This window comes from Pipistrellus hanaki (assembly GCF_964339955.1).
Source record: "Pipistrellus hanaki genome assembly, chromosome: 12".
Classification (NCBI taxonomy): domain Eukaryota; kingdom Metazoa; phylum Chordata; class Mammalia; order Chiroptera; family Vespertilionidae; genus Pipistrellus; species Pipistrellus hanaki.
The window spans coordinates 19,930,450-19,953,293 of record NC_140514.1 but is presented as its reverse complement, the minus strand read 5'-3'; the positions used below and the strand labels follow the sequence as shown (position 1 = coordinate 19,953,293).

At 38.7% G+C, this 22,844-nt stretch overlaps 1 protein-coding gene across 4 annotated transcripts in view; it reads left to right on the top strand.

The window, feature by feature from the left end:
- Positions 1–3,605: 3,605 nt before the first annotated feature.
- THADA (THADA armadillo repeat containing) overlaps positions 3,606–22,844 on the top strand; it is a 279,146-nt gene continuing 259,907 nt past the window's right edge. For 3 of the 4 annotated variants that reach the window (XM_084901468.1, XM_084901466.1, XM_084901469.1), the window contains exons 1-14: positions 3,606–4,532; positions 7,525–7,618; positions 7,902–7,996; positions 8,950–9,080; positions 10,433–10,581; positions 10,701–10,733; positions 10,984–11,032; positions 12,173–12,360; positions 14,491–14,585; positions 15,676–15,896; positions 17,190–17,896; positions 19,879–20,030; positions 20,917–21,072; positions 21,730–21,852. In XM_084901468.1, coding sequence (XP_084757594.1) covers positions 7,543–7,618; positions 7,902–7,996; positions 8,950–9,080; positions 10,433–10,581; positions 10,701–10,733; positions 10,984–11,032; positions 12,173–12,360; positions 14,491–14,585; positions 15,676–15,896; positions 17,190–17,896; positions 19,879–20,030; positions 20,917–21,072; positions 21,730–21,852 — 2,175 coding nt within the window. In that variant the 5' untranslated portion in view covers positions 3,606–4,532; positions 7,525–7,542. The remainder of the gene's footprint in view (positions 4,533–7,524; positions 7,619–7,901; positions 7,997–8,949; positions 9,081–10,432; positions 10,582–10,700; positions 10,734–10,983; positions 11,033–12,172; positions 12,361–14,490; positions 14,586–15,675; positions 15,897–17,189; positions 17,897–19,878; positions 20,031–20,916; positions 21,073–21,729; positions 21,853–22,844) is intronic. The other variant, XM_084901467.1, reaches the window with a different exon arrangement.

Below are 22,844 nucleotides of genomic sequence, written 5' to 3'. Positions count from 1 at the left end.
AGCCAAACCGGGGCTATTTCCTGTTTTTTCTAAACATTTGTTGGTTTGTCGATTCTTCAACTCTGCACCCCTGGGTAACTTTGGAAAACTGAGATGTTGTTTTGTTCAACATCATATCCTTAGACTATGGCACAGGGCCCAGAACATAGCAGGGGTCTGTAATAGATGCTGTGATGTGTTGCCCGATCCCTTCTCCCCTCACCCCTTTGGGATCGAGGCACTCATTTCCCCAGATGCTCTTAGTGTCAGCTGTTATAGCTTACTGTCTGATCCAATAACTAGTTGATGCAGGACAGAGGTTCTGTCCCTTGCCAAGTCAACTCCAGAGTTCCCAGTAGGATTGGCTAAAGCCTCTGTGGCAAATTCATCCCAGCTCTAACCTTTCTGACCAATTGCTTCCCTCAATCCCTTACAAGGGTTGTTCTCAAGAGTGCTCTCCAGTAGCCCTCCCTCACGCAAATCTCTGCCTAGAATCTGCTTCCTGGGGAACCAATTTAAGACAATGTTTAATAAATATTGTTGAATAAATGGATGAAGGGACTCTTCCATTGTAAACTATGAGGTTCCTCATCCTGAGCAGAAATAATTGTGAAAAACCTCTGACCTTTATTTGTATACTTAACATTTTATTTTGTCATCTCAGGCCCTAAAAGCCAGAGCCTCATATTCAAATCATTCACCCTACCTCGGGGTCATGTGTAACTTTAATAAGATGACAGTATCAGTGTTCAGTTGTTTCAGTTATATTGTCACTTGACCACCAGATGGCAGGGGTGACACTTGGGAAATCTGACCCTCGGCCATATACTTCAGAATTTAACATGAAACCCATTTAGTACCATTAATTCCTAAACTCTTTGTAATTATGGCATCGTTTCACTTTGTGGGGAAATGTCACCACATGCTTGTCCTCATTTGCATATAAAAAGAGGAGTTTGGGATATAATGGAAAGAGCCCTGGACTAAGCATCAGAACCACTGCACGCTGGCCATTTGTTCCATTTGACCACATTTCATCAATAAAATGAGACTCCCAGTCCTATATGCTCCGCAGGTCTGTTGAGAGGAGTAAATGAAGGTCACTGGGGTTAAGAGGAGGGACCACTTGTGGCTCCTCCCAAGTCCAGGCCAGCTCTGGGTGTGGGACAGAGACCGAGTCCTGTAGGGACTTTGCCTAAGGGGCTGGTGTGAATGACTGTCTCAAAGGAGGATGTCCTGACATGTGGGCACTCCAGTCCAAGGCCCTCTGGAGTTTATTCTTACTCCTGGAACAGCACCAAGATTTCTGCATGCTGGGGTGCAGAAAATACAGTATTTCTCTTTCCAAGAATCCTCAACTCCTGCCTTTCTTGCTTATCTGTGCTGAGAGCAGGAATAAGCAGCTGAGTTTGGATGAATTTTTCACAGTGCTGCGGGATGGTCACTTCACTGCTGGAATTCACCCGTTCCCACACCACTGGCCAAAGTGGGAAGAGGACCAAGAAAGTTGGTACAGGATTACATGCACCTGGGCTACGGTAGCGGCAGCTCCCACTTGGCCTGAGCCATCCTACCCTCACCCCAAGAGATCATCGCTGTCAGCTGGCCCCTGATCCACTAGAACCACGTATGACTGAAAGGTGGTGATAAAAAATGTGTGTCGAGAATGTGCAGAGAGCTTGCTACTCAGGTGCTGGAGAAATACAACTGCAGCCCAACTAGTGAAGGAGTCTGACCTCACCAGGCATTGTATCAAGGGGAGGAGCTTCGGTAATCATGTGACACACGAAACCTACCACTTCATCCACTTTCACTTTGGCCAAGTGGCCATTCTTCTTCTGTTCAAATCTGATTAAAAGTGTGGGCTATGTCAGGCACCCAGTGATCCAACACAAAATAAGGGACTGCAGTCTAAATTCCAAATTGCCCCCTTGTATTTGGGCCTATCTGGGTACATCAAGATAATCTCATCTCAAAATCCTTAATCACATCTGTGAAGTCCCTTGTACCAAATAAGATGATCACACGAACATCTTTGGGGAGTCTTTCTTTAGCCACTGCGTGCAGTGCTTTTGCACTGACAGCTTGAGATCAGCTCTTGGTTAGTTGTCTTCTTTCCTGGAGTTCTTCCCCATAAAAGGTACACCTCATATTAAATGTGGACATTTTTCCTTCATCTTTTCTGGTCTGGATCAATAGTGTGATTAACCTGTCATTATTTGGAGTATGTTATTTTTTAAATTGGTTTATTAAGGGATATTATTTTGTATGCTATTTGGCTTGTGAAATTATTAAAATTCCCACCATGAACCTGTACTAAATAATTTGTTGACGATGACAGTACCGGTTTCTGGAGCATAATTTTGCTTGACTCTCCCAAAACAAAATAGTTGTATATATGCAAATATTTATGTGTACTTGGTTCAAGGTATAATGTATTTCTTTTTTTCTCTTAAATATATTTTATTTCAGAGAGGAAGGGAGTTGGGGAGAGAAACTGAAACATCAATGATGAGAGAGACTCATTGACTGACTGTCTCACATACCCCTACTAAGAACCGAGCCCATAACCCAGGCATGTGCCTGACGGGTAATCTAACCTTGACCTCCTGGTTCATAGATCCACGCTCAACCTCTGAGCCATGCTGGTCGGGCTCAATGTATTTACTATCTATCCTGGTTAAAAAAAATATTATAAAAACAACCCTGTAGAGAAAGTTCTGCACACATTTATCAACAATCTAAATCTCCAAAGGAGAGGAATGAATACATGAATGTGGTATATTAAGCAATGGGATACTGGATAACAGCATATGAAAGAAATACAGAGGCTTGCTTTTATGTGAGTGAATGCCAAAAGCAATTCTGAAGGAAGTAAAGTCCCAGGGAAGACGATTCCATGAAAAAAGCTCAAAATCAAACAAAATAAGGTATTCCAAGGTGATACATACAAATGTGGCAAATCTACAAAGAAAAACAAGGGAAGGTGAAATAAAATTCAGAAAAGTAATAATAAAAACTTAAGATCACCAATGTGACTAAAGGTTTGGGGAACTGTAATGTTTCTCAGTTGTTTTGCAAATTAATTGCAATTGAACAAAGCATCAGCGTCTATGCCAGATCTTTCCCCCATTCCAGCTCCTAGCGTAGTGCTTGGCACTTAAGTTTTGTATTTATTATTAAAGTTCTGTGTAAAATATGCATTCTAAATAGTGGGTCACTTTCAAGGCTAGCGGCTGGCAACACTCTGACAATAGCACTTATCTATTTGCTGAATGAATCAATACACTTGATTCAATACAATAGCTCATTCAATACTTCTAATTAGAATACTTCTCTAATTTTCGTCAAAATTCTTCTGGCTACAGATCAAATCCCGCTCCACCCCCCTACCTACTCTTGCAGGCTTCCCTCCCCCTCCAATTCTTTTATTTATTTTTAAATTTCTTTATTGATCAAGGTGTTACATGTGTCCTTTTCCCCCCATTATCTCCCCCCCCCCCCATGTCCTCACCTCCCTGTTGTCTGTGTCCATTGGTTATGCTTATATGCATGCATACAAATCCTTTGGTTGGTCTCTCCCCCTTACTCCCACCCTCCCCTACCTTCCCTCTGAGGTTTGATGGTCTGATCAACGTTTCTGTGTCTCTGGATGTTTTTTGTTGTTGTTGTTCATTATATTCCAAAAATGAGTGAGATCATGTAATATCTTCCTGACTTATTTCACTTAGCATAATGCTCTCCAGTTCCATCCATGCTGTTGGAAATGGTAAGAACTCCTTCTCTTTGGGACCTGGAGGGGCGCTGGGGAATGTTGTGTGGTAGGGCCAGACTTCCCAGGAGTTCTGGGACGGGAGGTCTGAGTCCGCGCTGCAAGAACAGAGGCGAGCAGATCCCGTGAGGGTTGAGGGAAGGGACGATCGGGGTGCAATTCACCAGAGGGATCTCCCCAAAGGCTGAGGGAGCAGCTGGCCGCAGCGCCTTGCAGGCTTGAACACTGTTAGGCTCCTCGCGGAGGCAGTTTTCTCCCCCTCTGTGCGTGAGCAAGCCGAGTGGGAGAAGGCTGGAGTGTCTGCGTGGAGCAAAAGGTGTTTCCCACCACTTGGGATGTGGGGGGAGCAGGGGGGGGGAACCCCAGTTGTAGCTGCCCTACCGGGATTGAGGTGGGCCGGATCCCAACCAGCTAGGCTAGTCGGGCTAAGGTACAGCGCACTCTTTCAGGTCGGAGTCCCAGTCCCCACTCTGACTTCCGCCTCCCGGTAATATCAAGACCTTTCCGGACTCCTGATTGGAGGATTCCGTGAGCTCAATTCTCGCGATGACTCCTCCTACAGGTCCTCTAGCTTCCCTCCCGTCGCTGTGACCCGGTAGACGGCAGACCACGTCGAGAACCACCTAAACACCATAGAACTACACGAGCTTCCGGGACTCATCTAGGCGGAGGCGACTCTTCTCCGACGCCCACGGGCACGAGGTTTGGCTCTCCCGCCGCGTCCTGTCTCCCAGACCCGCGGCTGCGCGTGACTTTCCATCGCCGGGTGAGGGGCCGCCAGGTGACTGACATCAATTCCCGTTCCTTAGCATCGCGAGACTCTAGTGTCGTGAAACTGATTGCTGGTCGCTTAGGTCTCCTGGGAGACAGCGTTTTAACCAATGTATATATATATATATATTTTCACCTGCCATTCCACGGACTCCACACGGTTCGAAAGTTGCCTTAGAGAATGTGTGTGGGAGTCAGCCAGGAAGATGTAGATGGGAGTGAAGGAGCGTTGCAAAGGGAAGCTGCCCGGGAACCCAGGAGGAGTGTACTTTGCTGAGCATCTTCTGGCCACCTAAGCAGTGCCTTGCGGTGGACGCCGGGTTTTTCCTACGCGGGAGGCAGCGTTCATCGGGACAAACGTGTGGGCATCCATTGAGCACACATAAGCACGTCGCTTTTTTTTTTTTTTGGTATGGTCTCGAGGTTTCCAAGATCAAATCCTGCTGCAAACTTGCTCCCCATGTACCAGAGAATAGTCTTCCCAGTTATCTTTCTCTGTCCCTTCTAAACTTTGACCAAGGATCTCCATTTTTATTACTATTTTCTGTTAAGTGGCTTTTCACATGCCATTGCTATATTGATATCTCCTTTTGCAAATTTTGGACCACAGTTCATTAGTGTCAGGAATAGCTTGTCACATACATGTAGAATATACTTTAGATACTAGGAAGTCCACCTTTCTGCCGTGAAAGGCATGCACCACTTCTAGAACATCTCTGATAAATCGTTGTTCATTAATTCACATGTTTTTACCTAATATTTATTAAGCACTCTACTCTGCACCAGGTACTGTTTTAGGAATTGAGAATTAAAACAGTGGACAAACCAGATGGAAGTTGCTGCTTTCATGGAGTTTACTGCTAGGGAGCACAGACAGTATGCAAATAATCCAGTCAGTGTAATTCCAAGTAGCAGTAAATGCTATGAAGAAAAAGTAATGGAACTTGTGTGTGTGTAGGAATGGTGGCATTTTACTTATTTTTAAACACTTTTTAAAAATTAATTTTGAGAGAGAGAGACACACACACACATCAATTTGTTGTTCCACTTACGTATGCATTCATTGGTTGCTTGTATGTGCCCTGACCAGAGATGGAACCCACAACCTTGGAGTGTCAGACGATGTTCTAAACAACTGACCTATCCATCCGGGATAGGAATGGTGGCATTTTAGATAGAATGGTCACAGAAGAGTTCTCTTAGAGGGGTTATTCTAAAAGAAACATGCAAGGATCTGATGAAATGAGCATTAACAGGCAGAGGTATCAGGACATGCAATGCCCCTTAGATAGGAATAAGAGTAGCAGGAAGAGCTAAGCCTCTGAGATGGTGAAAAAAAGATTAACTTGAAATGAAGGAAAGTCAGGACCAGATATTTAGGTCCTTGATGGCCAAAATTTCAAGTTTGGATTTTATTCCACATGTAATTGGAAGCCTTTGGAAAGCTGGAGAGAGTAGATTTTATTTGAGTTTTTAAAAAAGATTGCTTGGATGATTGTGAAGAGAATGGAATTTTCAGAAGCAAGGGTGAAAGTGAGACCAGTTGGGAGGCTATAAACAGGAGTGCAAATGAAAAGAGATATTCCCAGTTTTGGGAGTTCTCTGTTGAAAAAACAGCCCATTCCATACTTGGAACATGGAGGTCTTCCTTTGAATTGAGCTGGAATTTGCCTCCCTGAAGCTTGTGCTTTTTCTGTTCTATACAAAAGACATCTATTATACACCCCTTTCTTCTAACCAGTCCAGGAGCCATTTAAGACACCTAATCTCTTTTCTCCAGACCACCTTTGGTTAACTAAGCTCTTCTCTGAAGGTGGTGCTTTCAAGACCCTTCAGAAGTCTGTTTGGTCTTTGCAAGCTCCATTATTTATTACGGATCTTTAAGATGTGGCCTCTGTCTCTGCACCTAATGCTTTACATGTCACCTGACTTGTGGGATGACCAAGGGATCATGCACTCCCTTAATCCACCTGACTTCCAATGTTGGCTCACATTGAGCTGCTTCAAACAACATATTGAACTGTTTCAAGTCACATTTCACCTCCTCCTGTACCCTCATTCTGCATTTCTATATTATGTTTTTCTAATCTATTCAATAAATGCAGCAGTTTACATTTATTTTTAGTTCATCTTGGTAAATGTATTCTAGTTCATTGGGCTGTTTTTTTTAATCCTGATCCCATCATCCAACATGTCCTCCTAGCTTTGTATCTTTTATAAATCAACATTACATTCTTTTATAAATTCACTATGTTATGTCCTCTGATGTCTGCCTTGTATAGATTGCTAAAAATGTTAACTGCACCAAGAAAAGAACCCTGTGTGGCATTTCCCTAGTGACTTCTCTCCAGATGGCATGGTATGACTAGTGTGTGTTTTTCAAGTACATTTGTTCAGTCCATGATGAACCCTAGTAACTAAAATAAACTCTTGTTTGTTCACTAAAAGCAAACTCACAAGGACAGCATGCACATTTTTTCTTTATTAAATACTTTGCACCAATCAGGAGACAGTGTGTTATGATGTCTCCTGATCTGCCAGTCTAAGAAGTTACTGAGGTTAGTTAGATAGCCTTTACTTTTGGAAAACCATGCTAGTTTCTTTTGTTATTGTTAAAGTGAAGGCTTGCTGTATTTTAAAATACAAAGACTGGCTTATAGGAGGTAAAATTAACTGTAGACAATAATAAACTCTTCTTGAGCTTAAAAAAAAGTTTTTCTTTTTCAAAGCAGAAATCCTTAGACCAGTGGTTCTCAGCCGATAGCAGCTTTGCTCCCCAGGGAATCATGGGGCAATAATTGGAGATATATTTTTGGTTGTCACTACTTGGTATGAGGAAGACGATACTCACATCTAGTTGGTACAGGCCAGGGATTTGTTAATCATCCTGCAGTGCACAGGACAACAACCCCACAGCAAAAAGTTATCTGGCCTAACATGTCCATGGTGCTCAGGTTCAGGAACTGCATTAGGACAATGCCTTAAACTCTTCTTTCATGCAGGGACTCCTTTCTTTCACAATGGTGGTGAAGAAGAAGAAAGAAATACAAGTTACTGCATTGACCGTTTGTCATCAGGACCTTGAAACTTTGAGAAGTAAGTGATTTCTGACTATTTCTTTTCTAGGTTGCAAATAGAGTATTTTATGTCTGGGACTTCATATCACCTAATGTGCAAACTTGCTATCTATTTTTTTCCATGTTCTTTATATTCAGTTTTCGATATAAAATGGCTTTCTTAAAATTCTGTTTCAGGCTAAGTTCTGCCTGGTGTTTTGGGTTTATAAATACTTAAATTTTATAGAATGCATAACAAAGGCAAACTCATATCCATATGCTGTTAAATCAACAAAGACATTTTTTGTGTGTATGTTATATAGCTTTGGCTGATGTGGAAAGAGAAAATCTAGCTTCTTTGCTGTTACATTGTGTACAACTCACCGATGGAGTGTCACAAATCCGTTATGTTAAACAGGTAAGGCCAAATTGATATTCATGGATGCATGTTATGGACTTTTAAAATTAATTGTTAAGTTTTGAGTCCTGATTATTTAATATCAATGTAGCATTAAATACTAGGTTTTTCTTTCTGTTTATTGTATGTCTTTTTATTCAAAGTAGCAACAGAAGCCATACTCAGGTTTTTATCACCATTGGAGCTGTAAGTAGATAGGATAATGTGAAAACTGAATATACCTTTTGTGGCGATAAATTTTAAAAAAATGATTTCTGTTAATCAGAATCTTTAAACTTATTTAGCAGGCACATTAAAAAGTTAATTTAAAATGTAAAGACTGTCCTTACTAGTATTTCAATATTAGGATTTATCATTTGAACTTGCATAATATTTTTTTGGAAAGCAATTAAATGCATTATTGGTTTTTCAGTTGTGCTACAGAATTTCTGTAGCTTAAGTCATTGGCAGGTCTGTAATTCTCAATAGAAGTGGGTCTGGAGGGTAAAGTGGGAATTGGGGGCATGTTAATAAAAACTGAAATAGATGTTTAACAGTGTGGAGTAGAAAATATCCTATATAATAAAAGGCTAATATGCAAATTGTCCCCTCGAATAGGACTTAGACTGGGAGTTTGACCAGGGTGTAGGGCCGGTCGGCCAACCACCCGCAGCCCCTCTTCCCAGCTGGCCCTGCCCCCAATAATCCCCAATGGGCTCACCCTCACCCTGATCAGGGGTGGGGCCGGCCAGCCAACCTCCCATGTCCTCTCCCCCCAGCTGACCAGCCAGCCTGCCTTATCAATCGGCCCCAATAGGGGTAGGCCAGTCAGACTCTACCCATGCACGAATTCATGCACTCGGCCTCTAGTTTCACATTATAATTGAGAATAAAAAGAGTAGTTGAATCCATGTTACTTTGTTATGTTTTATATTTTAAAAAATTACTATGACTTTGAATTTTTTGGATTATAGATTATTCCTTTACTGGAGAAGGCAGATAAAAACGGCATGTGTGATCCCACTATTAGAAGTTGCCTGGATATTTTAGCAGGCATTTATCTTTCTTTGAGTATAAAGAATCCCTTGAAGAAAGTCTTGGCAAGGTAAGAGAAAAAGGAAGGGAATTGGGCCATATAAATGTTCAATTAGATAAAAAATAATCAATATTAAAAATTTCTTTTCCCTGGTTTGGTTTTACACTGGGATTATTTGTTTATACAGAAAAACCACACTTTTATTTACTATAGTTTTTTTAAAAAAATATATATTTTATTGATTTTTTTACAGAGAGGAAGGGAGAAGGATAGAGAGTTAGAGAGTTAGAAACATCGATGAGAGAGAAGCATCAATCAGCTGCCTCCTGCATACCTCCTATTGGGGATGTGCCCACAACTAAGGTACATGCCCTTGACCAGAATTGAACCTGGGACCCTTCAGTCCACAGGCTGATGCTCTATCCACTGAGCCAAACCAGTTAGGGCTATTTACTATAGTTTGACAATGTAGTTTATATATCAGAGCAAGATATCCCTCTAGTGCTAGCATGTCATATTTGCTGCATGCAATGTTTATTTGTTTGTGTTAGCCTTTGAGTTTGACATGCTTGCTCTAGTGGCTCTTCTTTTTCAGAATATTTCCATTTTTATTTTTTTTTTCTTCTAGAAAAACTTCAGGACTGTTTAGCCAGATTTAAAAAAATGCCTACTGGTTTTGATTTAGATTAATTAATGTAAAATTTAATTTATTCATTCAGTAAGTTTTTACTGATCACCTACTATGTGTCAAAGTATTCTTCGAGGCTTTGGGGATACAGTGAATAAGTCTAGAATGAAGGTTACATTCTAACAGGAATTTAGAAAATACACAAGATAAAGAAGCAAAATATATAGGAGTAGGTGGTATGAGTGCTGTGGAGAAAAATAAAGCTGAGAAGAGGGCAAGGGAAACCCAAGGATGGGATGTGGGATAGAGTTAAAACATAGTGGTCACTTTAGATGTCTTTGCTAAGTTACTGATAGAGTGATATTTGAAATTGACTCAAAAGGGATGAGGGAATGAATTTTGGTTATATTTGAAGGAAACTGTTCCAGGTGGAGGAAATAGCAAGAGCAAAGGCTTTGGCATGTTGTTGGAACAAAGGAAGACCATGTAGCTAGAAATAGTGAACAAGGATCAAGATGAGAGGTAACGGTGGGACCAGATCAACACTGTCTTAAAAGTCATTGCAAGCACTTTGGTTATTACTTTGGGTGGGACATTATTAGGTGATTCGAGGTAGAGGAATAATATGATGTTTTGGTAATATCACTCTGTTGAGGATAGTCTTAAGTTAATTTCTGGCAGTATTGTGAAGGTCTGGTTCAATAATTCCTTCATGTGTAATGATTCCTTCCCTTCTTCACATATCCTTATACTACTGAGTTGTCAAGATTTCAATATTTGCTTCTTTTTCTAGCTCACTGAATTGCCTACCTGAATTTTTTCTTACTGAGGCCATACAAAGTTTTACTTCTCGTCTTCAGAAAGAATTGAATACAACTGATCTATACTCTTATAGGAAAGTAATTGACAATATATCTTCCTGTATGGAGAACTTTAAATTGGGTAAGCCAGCCCTTTTCTAATAATTTTCCTGGTTAATACCAGTCACTACATCATTGTTTTTAAGTGATGTTAATTTTGGTGCTGAAGCTTCTTATCAGTGTTAATTTTCTCTCTCACAGGTATAACGAGTGTTAATAATCTTCTTGAAAATGGTAAGTCCTATTATTTTACTTTATTCTGAGAGGTGACTGCTTGTATGAGTCATATTTTGGAACAGGTTCTTTTAAGTTTCTTGGCAATAGGTAGAGTACTGCAGAAAACTAAGGTATATCATGTTCCTTTCTTTTAAATTTCTACTTCTATACTATGATATCATTTTAGGTAACTGATTTAAAATATTTTCTTTTTCTGAAGTTCAAAGTTTTTAAATTCTGTTTTGTCATTATATTCTTTTCCTTTCAGTGCTTCATTTTCTACAGAAGAGTTTAATTGAAATCACAGAAGAAAATAGGCAAGTGTTACATGTTTGCATGCTTGTGCATACTTGTACTTGTACATTATCTTTGTACAAAGAAAATTTTTTAAAAGTTCTACCATGTGCTCCTTTCTATCCCTCTTAATAAATGTTAGACCAGATTATTTAAATTCATTTTCTGGAGGTTTGACATTCAATTTTTAAAAAATATAAGTTACTAAGAGATTAAATGAGAAAGGGCAGAAGTTATTTATTTATTTATTTTGTTGTTAATTTTCATCTGAAGGTATTTTTTCCCCCAGTGATTTTCAGGGAGAAGGGGAGGGAGGGAAGGAGGGAGGGAGGGAGGGAGAGAGAGGGAGAGAGAAAGAGAGAAACATCAATATCAATGTGAGAGTTACACATTGATTGGTTGCTTCCCACACCAGTCCCAATAAGGATTGGGAATCAAATCTGCAACCCGGCTATGTACTTTTTCACAGGGAATTGAACATGCCACCGTTTGGTCTACAGGCCGTAACTCTAACCACTGAGAAAAACCAGCCAAAGCAGAAAGGAAAGAACTCTTTTCTCTACCTGAAAGTTTCTTAAAAAAAAAAAAAAATAAAAAAAATATATATATTTATATATTTTAAAAATATATAAATATAAATAAATAAATATTTATTTATTTATTTATTTATTTATTTATTATTGATTTTTTTTACAGAGAGGAAGGGAGCGGGATAGAGAGTTAGAAACTTGATCAGCTGCCTCCTGCACACTCCTTACTGGGGATGTGCCTGCAACCAAGGTGCATGACCTTGACCGGAATCGAACCTGAGACCCTTGAGTCCGCAGGCCGACACTCTATCCACTGAGCCAAACCGATTTGGGTTACCTGAAAGTTTCTTTCTCATAGCATCCTGTTCTTAGTTTGTGGATGAAATACTCTCTATAATCTCTCTGAAGATATATATTAATGAAAGCTTTTTAAAATATTTTATCTTGACATAGTTTCCATTTCTTCCAAGTTGCTTTTTTTCTGTTTGCTGCTTTGGTCACAAATTAAAAATTAGTAACAAATTATAAACTTCAACATTCCCTTTTATTGAACGTGCTGTTTTGAAGAGTGATAGAAATGGTGACATTTTTATTTGGCTTTTCTTTTGTAATGATGTCTTTTCTTCATTGTAGAAAATTTGCTGGAAATCATATTGTTCAAACGCAGTTGATGAATGACTTATTGGTAGGCATTAGAGTTTCAGTAACGTTAGTACAGAAAGTTCAAGGCCTCCAGAGAATTAATTCAAACATTTCCAGTTCTCCCACATGGCAGAGTATGTGTGAACTGCTGAGTATTTTTACCAAGTTTTTAAATGATGGTAAGTGTAAAAAAATGATGATTATAATTGTCACTCAATTTTTGCTGCTAATGGTATGAAATATATGATACTTAACAGAGATGTAGAACTTCCTCAGCCCCTCAAACTGGGGAGAGGCCTGGGATTACAAGGTTTTAATGCTTTTTCTTTCAAATGTGCCAATTCACCAAGGGATAAGGTTAGAGGATTTTTCTAAATGTGTGCATGTATTATATACAAAGAAGAAAACCTAACAGTCTTAGTGTTGAAAGGCCACAGACTTTAAGTAGCAAAAGAAAATTCCGGAGAAGAAATTTCCAAATTTTGAAGGAAGGTGTGGAAAGTTTGGTGTAATCCACACTTTTCTCCTTATCTCAGTAGTCATTGTGAGGCCGGTCATTATGCCTCTTTACTAGTATACTCATACGTTGCTTCTGTTCATGTGAACTGTACCTCTGGGAAATCAAACAGAGAGAAGACATGTCTTCTGATTAGAGTATTTCAACTAATAAATTAAAATGAAATGATAGAGTTAGAATATCACCAGACACAATGTGCCCCTTAGAGTCTTGCTTTTACCAACAAGGGGATTGAACTTGAGACTGGTCCCATTTCTAGGTCATCTGCCAATTTTCAGGAATTACAGAGGAACATCAGGAGTCAACAAATGCAATATCCAGATTGTGGGTAACTTAACAGGTCTGTAGGCCAGAGTTCCTCAGAGCAATTGTAACAAAAAGAAAGGGGTGGAGAGGGCACATGTTGATTAAAAGACACTTAGACACATATCGAAGTTTTAAAGATTGGACGAGACTAAATGGTAGTGTTTCGAGCTGCACGTTTGAGCAATAAAACTTTTTTTTAAAATTAAAGACATCATTATTATGAAAGGATATAAAAGGAGAGTTATTCTTATTAAGACATAATTCATAGACTTCCGAGGATATTTGCTTTTAAAAGAGAAATTTGTTAAACCTGAAAAAAAATGACTACTTGGTGAAATGCAGAGAAGACATGATTTTAATATAAGGTAGCCTCTTTTGTGAAAAGTTGATGGCATCTAATTAATGCTATTTTCCCAAGGCGTATAAAGTTTTCTGTATCAGTAAAGTGTTTAGCTATAAGCAGAAAACTGGACATAAGTATATGGGCCTCCCCTCCTTCTCACATAAGAAGAAGCTCAGGAGCAGGTGATCCAGAACTACTGTAGACAGTCTAGAACCCACGTATTTCTGCTTTTTGGCCCTTAAGCATGTTAGATTTCCTCCACAAGTTTGCTGCCTCGTGGTTGTCATATAGCTGCTGTAGCTTCAGGCAGCATGTCTCTGTTTAAGTTAGGAAGGTGGGCCAGTTGCATCTTTGCTTTTAATGAGGAAATCAAAAGTACCCAAGAAATTTGTGCTTACCTCCCATTGGTGTGAACCCTCATATGGCTGGCTACCTTTAATTGCAAGGAAGATTAAGGAAGCAATTATCTTGCCTTTGGCTGGGCACATGGATGCCTCAATCAAAGTCATAGTTCTTTTAACATGGATAAAGGACATAAGGGCTAATTAGTAGGCAACTTATAGTGGGTATTTATAATCTTTTAACAGGTTAAATAATTCACCCTATTATTTAGTATACTTTCTGACAAACCAGAGGCTAATGAAGATAGCAAGTCAAGACTGAGTGCAGTGCTAATGATAGCAGAGCTTGTAATTAGCCCTGATGCAAGCTCTTTACAGAAGCCCTGAAATCGCTAAGAAAAAGTAATGTAATGGGGTTGGGATGCAGAAGCATTGGGGGAGGGGAGAGGACAAACGATGTTGCTGCTAGATGTGTTGGGACAGTAGATGAAGAGGAAGAAAGGTTGGATGTTAGAGGGGAAAGGAAGGAATCCCATTTATTGAGTATTTATGAGTTGAGCATAAAGTCTTTGTGTTCATAATTCATTTAAATTTTATAAAAACTGTCAGATAGGAGTTATGTTTTCCAATTTTACAGAAGAGAAAGCTGAGTCCCTGGGAGCTGAGTTCTAAGGCTGATTCACCTAGAAGTAGTCAGGCTGGAAATTGCACCCAGGGCTCTTACTCTGCAGCATCTGCTCTTTCTACTGTACCAAATATCCATCATTATTTAATACAAGCTATTTACTTTTTTGCGAAATAGATGACCTCTTGCGGACAATTCAGAGTACATCTGGATTAGCTGTTATTCTTTTTATTAAGGCTATGTTTCATCCACCTGAAAAGATTCCTGACTTGGTGAGTGCCTCTCCTTTTTAGAATTGAATTTTATTGGTAGTTTGATGCATGTTTAAAAATATTTTTAAAGAAATGAATTAAATTTTTTTGCACAATCTTTCTGATGACTTTTTTCTCATATATAAGAGGCAGTTGCAAAAATTCAGATAAAGCAGAAATAACACAACAGTTACCTATAAATTCATCTCACAAAGATAATCACTATCAACTTTTTTTATATGCATTCTTCTAGTTTTTTCTAGAGCTGGTTGTTCAGTTCTCTCAGTATTATAAAATATTCAGAGGTTAATGTCCACATATATATTATAGTAATACGTTTTTTATAAATATGAATTTTAAAAAAATATATATTTTATTGATTTTTTACAGAGAGGAAGGGAGAGGGATAGAGTTAAAAACATCGATGAGAGAGAAACATCAACCAGCTGCCTCCTGCACACCCCCTACTGGGGATGTGCCCGCAACCAAGGTACATGCCCCTGTCTGGAATTGAACCTTTCAGTCCGCAGGCTGACGCTTTATCCACTGAGCCAAACTGGTTTCGGCTATAAATATGAATTTTTTATTAAGAATAACCCAAGTATTGTATTTTAGACAGGAAGCATGCTAGAATCAGCTGTTCAGTGAACTTGATCATATGGAGAGTATAATTTGATAATTTGGGCCACAATCCTTATATTTACTACTAGCAGTTTTTTTCCTTTACTGTGTTGTCTAGAAACTTATTTTAGCTCTTTGCCTGACTTTATGCAAAATAGATATGTGCCATGCTCTGAGATCACACAGTAATTATTGGATAAAATTAAAAATTTTCTTTCTAAATCATCTCTTAAAAGCATTAGTTAAGCTCATCCACCTCCAGGTGGCGATGTGTTGTATTCTACCAGTACATTCAAATCAGCAAAATGGTTCATGTACTTAGATTTTATTTGTTCTCTATTGTTATAATAATCTTAACACTGTGGCTTTCTCACCTTTAGGTTCATTTCTTAGGTTGTTTAGGAGGGAAAAGAGTTTTGGATTTGTATTTTGAAATATCTCTGAAAAGTTTTAGAGGCTTTACATGTATTAGCTCTGTTATATTTTTCAGATCGGTAGTTTGCTTCTCCGTTCTGTGGACTGCACGAGCGCCCCGGAGTGGTTTGTGCACTCCTGCAGGAGCCTTTGCTGTGCTGATGTCTCCGAGTCAGCCCTCCTGTTCCTGTGTCAGGGGACGCTCACCATGTTGGACTGGCAGGATGGCAGGATGGGCCCGAGTGGGGAGGCCCTGCTCTTGAATACTGTGCATGTTCTGTTCACCTTGAGTTCACAGTGAGTTTTGATGCTGGTGTCTCATATTTTGTTTTGCTTGTCAGACATTTGAAAGATGGCAACTGAGCCAGCGTACTTAGTAATTCAATGAAAAGTGGTTGGTTAAATTGAAAGGGAATGAAGTGGGTGTGAGAGTAGAACAAGAAAAAATGAGATGTTAGGAGAATGTTTCCATATGTATAGTGCATTATAGTTTTAAGCAACTTTATCATAGGTAATTCAGTGTGATCTTTACATGTCTGATAGCTGGGTTAGGAAACCTCATTTCTTGAATGGGTAAAGTGAATGCTTTAGAAAAGTAAATGCTTTAGGCTAAGAGCATATTTCTAAGAAGCACCTGAGCCAGAACTGTTCCCCAGTCTTTTGACTTCATTGAATTATATTTTATTTTTTGTGTTTTTATGTTCTTGCCATAATTCCTGAAAGTGTTCATGTGCTTCACAGGTCAAACCATAGATACAGTTTGCTAATAATGAACATGTAGATAAAGGGAGAAAATTAGTGTTCTAAAGTAAACTGCATGTTTTTCAGTTTATATGTACTTTTATATTTTTATTTTAAAAATATATTTTATTGATGTTTTTTACAGAGAGAAAGGGAGAGGGAGAGATAGTTAGAAACATTGATGAGAGAGAAACATCAATCAGCTGCCTCCTGCACACCCCTACTGGGGATGTGCCCGCAACCAAGGTACCTGCCCTTGACTGGAATTAAACCTGGGACCCTTGAGTACCCAGCCCGATGCTATCCACTGAGCCAAACCAGTTAGGGCTATATGTATTTTAAAATTGTACATATTTTTAAATTTTGTGCATATTTTAAAATTTATTCATTTTGTTATTTTACAACAAACTAATAAATAAACAATTTGTAGTGTCTGTTTAAGGTTTTCTTATATATTCACAAGATGATGCAACTATCACTATAATCAACTTCAGAATATTTTCAGAAGCCTCATTCCAACTAACTTTTCCTAGCCCTAGCTCCTCAATGTGTTTTAAAATACCTGTGAAACAATCATCACAATCAAAAGAATGAATATTTACATCACCCCCCAAAAGTTTCCTTGTGTCTTTTTATTTATTTATTTATTTATTTATTTATTTTACAAGATGAATAGATTTAGATACAAATTTGAGGTCTTTTTTGGTCTTGTTTATAATTTTTGTACATTTAATAATGATTGGATTTTCTGATCATTCTTTGTATTTTATATCTCTAAAGTTTAAATGATTATAACGTGAAATTTCTTTTCCTAGTCACTTTATAATAATACAGCTCATTTTTCTTCAGGATCAAGGAATCAACTCTAGAAATGTTTCTGTCTAGAATTTTGGCATCTTGGACTAGCTCAGCCATACATGCTCTTGAATCAAGTTCCCCAAGCCTCAAGGACAGTCTGAACGGGAATTCAAGCATAGCTAGAAGACTTTTGGAATATGTCTATACCCACTGGGAACATCCATTGGATGCTTTGAGACACCAAACGAAAATCATATTCAGAAACATTCTCCAAATGCACCAGCTCACTGTTGCAGAGTCAAAGCTAGAAAAATCAGACTTGGCCGCTGATCATTTCATTTTTGAACTGACCAAGAGTCTTCTGCAGTTGGAATGGCATATTAAAGGAAAGTACATATGCCTTGGCTGTTTGGTAGATTGCATAGGAACCGAACATATTTTGGCATTAGCTAAAACTATTCCATCGCAGATCTTAGAGGTGATGGGAGATCAGTCACTCGTTCCTTATGCAAGTGACCTCTTAGAAGCCATGTTTAAAAATCACAAGACTCATTTGAAATCTCAGGCTGTCGACGGTACTTGGATTGATCAGTGGCATGAGACTTGGGTTTCTCCTCTCCTTCACATACTGTGTGAAGGAAGTCTGGATCAAAAATCTTATGTGATTGATTATTACTTGCCAAAATTATTGAATTGCAACCCTGAAAGCTTAAGCTACATGGTAAAGATTCTTCAGACTTCTGCTGATGCTAAAAATGGTAAGAAAATGAATTTTTGTTTTAGTAATTTCTAATTAGAATTCTTAAATATAGTTACTCAGCCAGATATTGACTATACTCAAGTTTAAATAGTAAAGAAGGATATTAACATTAAGGATTTCAGATTGAAACCAAATGTTACTGTACATAGCTGAATAGAGTTTTTTGGTTCAAGTCATTTCTACAAGCTTAGGATTGATTCCATTTATGATTATGAGGGTTTTTTGTTTTTGTTTTTTATTATAGTAGTCCCTCCTTATCTGCAGGGGATACATTTAAAGACCCTCAGTGGATGCCTGAAGCTATGGATAGTACCAAACCCCATTTATACTATGTTTTTCCCCCATGCGTACATACTTATGATAACGTTTATAAGTTAGACAGTTTCATGGAGTCATTTTTACTATAAATCTTAGCAACCTCAGCATACGATCTTTTTTCTTATTAAGTCAAGAACTTTTATTTTTTTCACTTAAAGAAAGCACTTTACGACTTTTCTTTTGCATGCAGAATTGTCAGCATCACTATTCTTTGCTTTGGGACCATTTTGAGTAAAATAAAGGTTACTTATTTTACACAAGTACTGTGATATAGTAACAGTCCTAACTGATTTAGCCACTAAGTGACTAATGGCAGATAGGGTACACAGTGTGAATACACTGGGCAAAGGGAAGATTCACATCGTGGGCTGAACAGAGTGGGACTGTGCTATATGTCATCACGCTATTCAGAATGGTGTGCAGTTCAAAACTTGTGACTTGTTTATTTCTGGAAATTTTCATTTAATGTTTTTGGATCATGGTTGACTGTAGGTAACTGAAACTGTGGAAAGTGAAACTGTGGATAAAGGAGGACTACTGCACTAGGTTTTAAATTCTTTTGTCAAGTTCTTATTTGTTATTTGGTTGTCAGAATGGAGTAAAAGTTTGTGTGTTTTACATAAATATTGAAGTGATAAAAACAGTAACTGAAAACTGTTTTGGCAAGGTTAAACAGGTAAATTGGCTGTGGCAAGTTTTTGCCTGTGGGAAAAAAGACAAAACATTGAGAGGCATGACCTCAGGAAACAGCCATCTGTAATAATTTAGAATAGGGGTAAGCATCCCATGGAAACTGTAACTCTGAAGGAGTCACTGCATTACAGCACAATTCAGTAATTAATATCTAAAATTAAGATCCTTATTCATAATGCAAATCTTAATCCTCCTATTTAATAAATAGGGAATATGCTAATTGACCCTCACACCATCACAAAAGATGGCGGCACCCACAGCCAATAAGGAGGGGAATATGCTAATTGACTGTCCTGCTCTCAAAGATGGCGGCACCCACAGCCACAGATGGCGGCGCCCAGTCCCCTCAGCCCTGCCAGGGCAGCAGGCTCACGACAAGGCTGGACCCAGCTCCTCCGCATGACTGCCTCTGGAGCCCCCAGTCCCCTCATCCCCCAAACTGCCCAGGGCTGGCCCGAGGTGCAGTCAAGCCTTGGATGGTGGCTGCCCAGCTGCCCAGGGCCGCCCAAGGTTCAGGTAACCAGGGCCAGCTGAAGCTTGCGCTGCCAGCAGTGGCAGCAGCAGAGGTGTGATGGGGCATTGCCTTCTCCTGATTGCTGGGTCTTCTCCCGCCCCTGAGCGCTCTTGGACTATGAGAGGGGGCAGGCCGGGCTGAGGGACCCTCCCTCCAGTGCATGAATAATACCGGATCTCTAGTATTATTGTATTCTGTTTAGCAAAGCAGGAATCTGGCACCCTACATCAATCATTTTAAGAATATTTACAACTAAGATAATTAAAAACTTTCAATACTTCAAAGAGTAACTATAAGGTAGTTGAAAAGTCTGATTCCTATACATAAAAATAAGTCATTGTGGTTTTTGAAATATAATGTTAGTTACAAACATGAAAATTGTGGAAGTATTTATATAGCACAGTACCGGTCTTTGTTACTGCTTTTGAAACAAGAGCAATCTCTTCCATCTTTAGGGTCATCTCATAGTAGAGGGGCTCTGGGAGCGCTGATGGCATGTCTGCGAACAGCTAGAGCTCATGGACATCTTCAGTCTGCAACGGATGCCTGGAGGAATCTTGTGTCCAGTGCAAAAATAAAGCAGGGCTTAATTCATCAGCACTGCCAAGTAAGTCAACAGAAGAACTAGCACTTCACACATATAGTAGCTCCCTGGTTTTTTATTCACTTATCAATCCAATACAGAGCCCCCTATGTGGTGCCCATCACTGTTTTAAGGGGTTCATAAGGATGATGGATAGAGAATGAAAAGTGAAGACCTTGTACTCAGGCTTCTTGGAGTTTAGTTGAAGGAATAAGAAAACCTGCATGAAACAACTAGAGACTCTTAGAAAAAAAATACAGATAAAAGAGTGCCTTTACGGGTAAGGTCTTCGGAAACTCAGGAGAAGAGACTGATCAGAGCAGTGGTGGCTGATTAGGAAAGTGATGAATTTAATTAGAAGAGGAAGCATTGCAGCAGCCCACAGAATGACAACCAAGGATGGGAGGATAATTAAGGAAATTGTTAGGCAGGAGTGAAGTGTTTTGTCCATTTTATGGAAGCCTCCAATCCTAGGCTGAAGGCTTCAGTTTTCATTCAGTTGGCAACTAGAACCTTCAGCAAGGAAGTGAAATTAATGCAAACAGAGATGAGTGTGCAGAATGGGAGTAGGTGTACATGACTAATCTGAGAGTGTGGGAGGGGTTCTTGGGGTAAAGTGGTCCCTGAGGAAATAGAATAAAAATAATGAAGTTGAACATTATTGTGGAATAAGAATCTTTCAGATTGTTTAATAAATATCCAATCTACACATTTGATAAAATAATTTTATAGGCAATAACCACACGATCTTTGGGATTAGGAAACCTTACTGTAGTACGTATGGGTAAAACTCACGTTTAGTGTTGTTTTTTTCCTTTGGTAGCCTATATAAAAAATTAAATGTGTCAGGTGGTTTAGGCTTCACTTATTTCATTGAAAAATTAACATGTTATTGCTTGATGTGTTTTAGGTACGGATAGATACACTAGGCTTGCTTTGCGAAAGTAACCGAAGCACAGAAATTGTTTCCATAGAAGAAATGCAGTGGATTCAATTCTTTATCACATACAATCTTAACAGTCAGTCCCCAGGAGTGCGGCAACAGATTTGTTCTCTTCTTAAAAAGGTAGGATTTCTCTTCAGAAAGTAGAGGAAAGTGGTGAACTTTGCTCTGGAAATCATTTCCCAAAAGAGCCCAGATTTTGGGAGTGTGAGAATAATGATTATGGGCTTTATGTACCATATCTCTTCATGACCCTTCCATAGAACAGTTTGCATTTGTGATGAAAGTCCAGAGTGAAAAGTCTTTTCATTTTGGTGTAATAAGTCAAACTGGAGCTCTTATTTTGAAAGGCAAAAAAAAAAATAAAAAAATTTAAATTAAAAAAAAAAATCCCTCGATGAATTTTTAGGGTATAAGTTATTTGAAGAAAACTTTTAAAACACCTCATGAAATGGTCATTATTGAATAAGTCAGCTGAATTAATCATGCGATACTTTTTGGGGTAAAGAATTGGTAGAATATAGAAGTGAATATATCATCTTTAGGTTCTTGCTGATCTAAAGGAAATAGAACTGTGTTTTAAAGACTTATATTCTGGTTTGCAGTGTAATGTTTTTGGTTTTAACAATGTAAATGCTAAAAGAGACACTGTAAATATTAACAGTTTAAAAACCAGTACTTTCCTTGCCTGACGTTCTAGTTTAAAGAACTTAAGAGTTTATTCTTGGCATTTAAAGTTAATGTGGTTCACATATGCCTTATTTTTCTTTTTCTCAAAAGTTATTTTGTAGGATACAGGAAAGTTCTCAGGTGCTTTATAAACTGGAGCAAAATAAATCCAAACATGAACCAGAGAATGAGTTAACCAAACATCACCCTTCTGTTTCTTTACATCAGTATAAGGTAGGTGATATATTTCTAAACACATGGATTCTTAAGAAATGATGACTATGTATTAAACGGAAATAAATGGAAGTCTCTTGGTAAGTAGTATTTATGTGCCTTTTTATTCAAGCTGGGTTTTATATATTCTTACTGGTGCTTTCATAGTTCTCTTCAGGCCGCCTGAGTTGTAGAACCAGTGCTGGATTTCACGTCTGTTAGAAAGCAATATTAATGAGCTAGCCTCAATCATTTACAGCTTATATGGGCCAGATGGATTAAATTCTGTAACAGAAAGGTAACTGCTGGCCCTGAACTCCTCCACTCCTCCCCAGGGCAGAGACCACTGAGTCTGGGCCTCCTCTCTTTATACTAACATGACATTTGGTGGCTTGGTGTTAGTGACTCCTGGCTCATGGTCCAGCTATGGAGATTCTGTCTGTCCCATTTTGGAGTGAGGTTGAGGAGTAGAATTGACTTTTAGGATACTTGGTGTTAGCAGATTGGATGGAACCCCAGGTACAGCAGCCCCAATCTGGGCCAGGGCTCAGCTTGACAACCTTTACTTTCTTTCCATCAGAACAGAATGAACTTTCCACCACTGGTTTATTACTCCAAATCTAGCCTCTTAGAAGTAGATTCTTTTTTTTTTTTTCTAAGACCCAGATAGAGGACAGAGTTCATCTATTTTATTGCATTTAGGAATACAAGCATAGTAAGTTGATACAGTGGAGCTATAACATAGTGAGTACCTACTTTAAATGTTATGGATGGGTCTTAGTCTTCAATTTTGTATTAAAAGGTACAAAATAATCTGAGGAAGAATATTTCTATACAAAGGCTGAAATCAGCTTCATCTTTGTAAAATACCAATAATGAAGATTGGAAAAGCACATTGATTTATCCTAATTCTGCCATCGACTAGTTGGCTTATTTGGAGTCTATTCAACTGGAAGTGGGATTAGTAACCACTTTGAAAGGTTTATTTTGATGACTAAATGAGACAGCTCTTT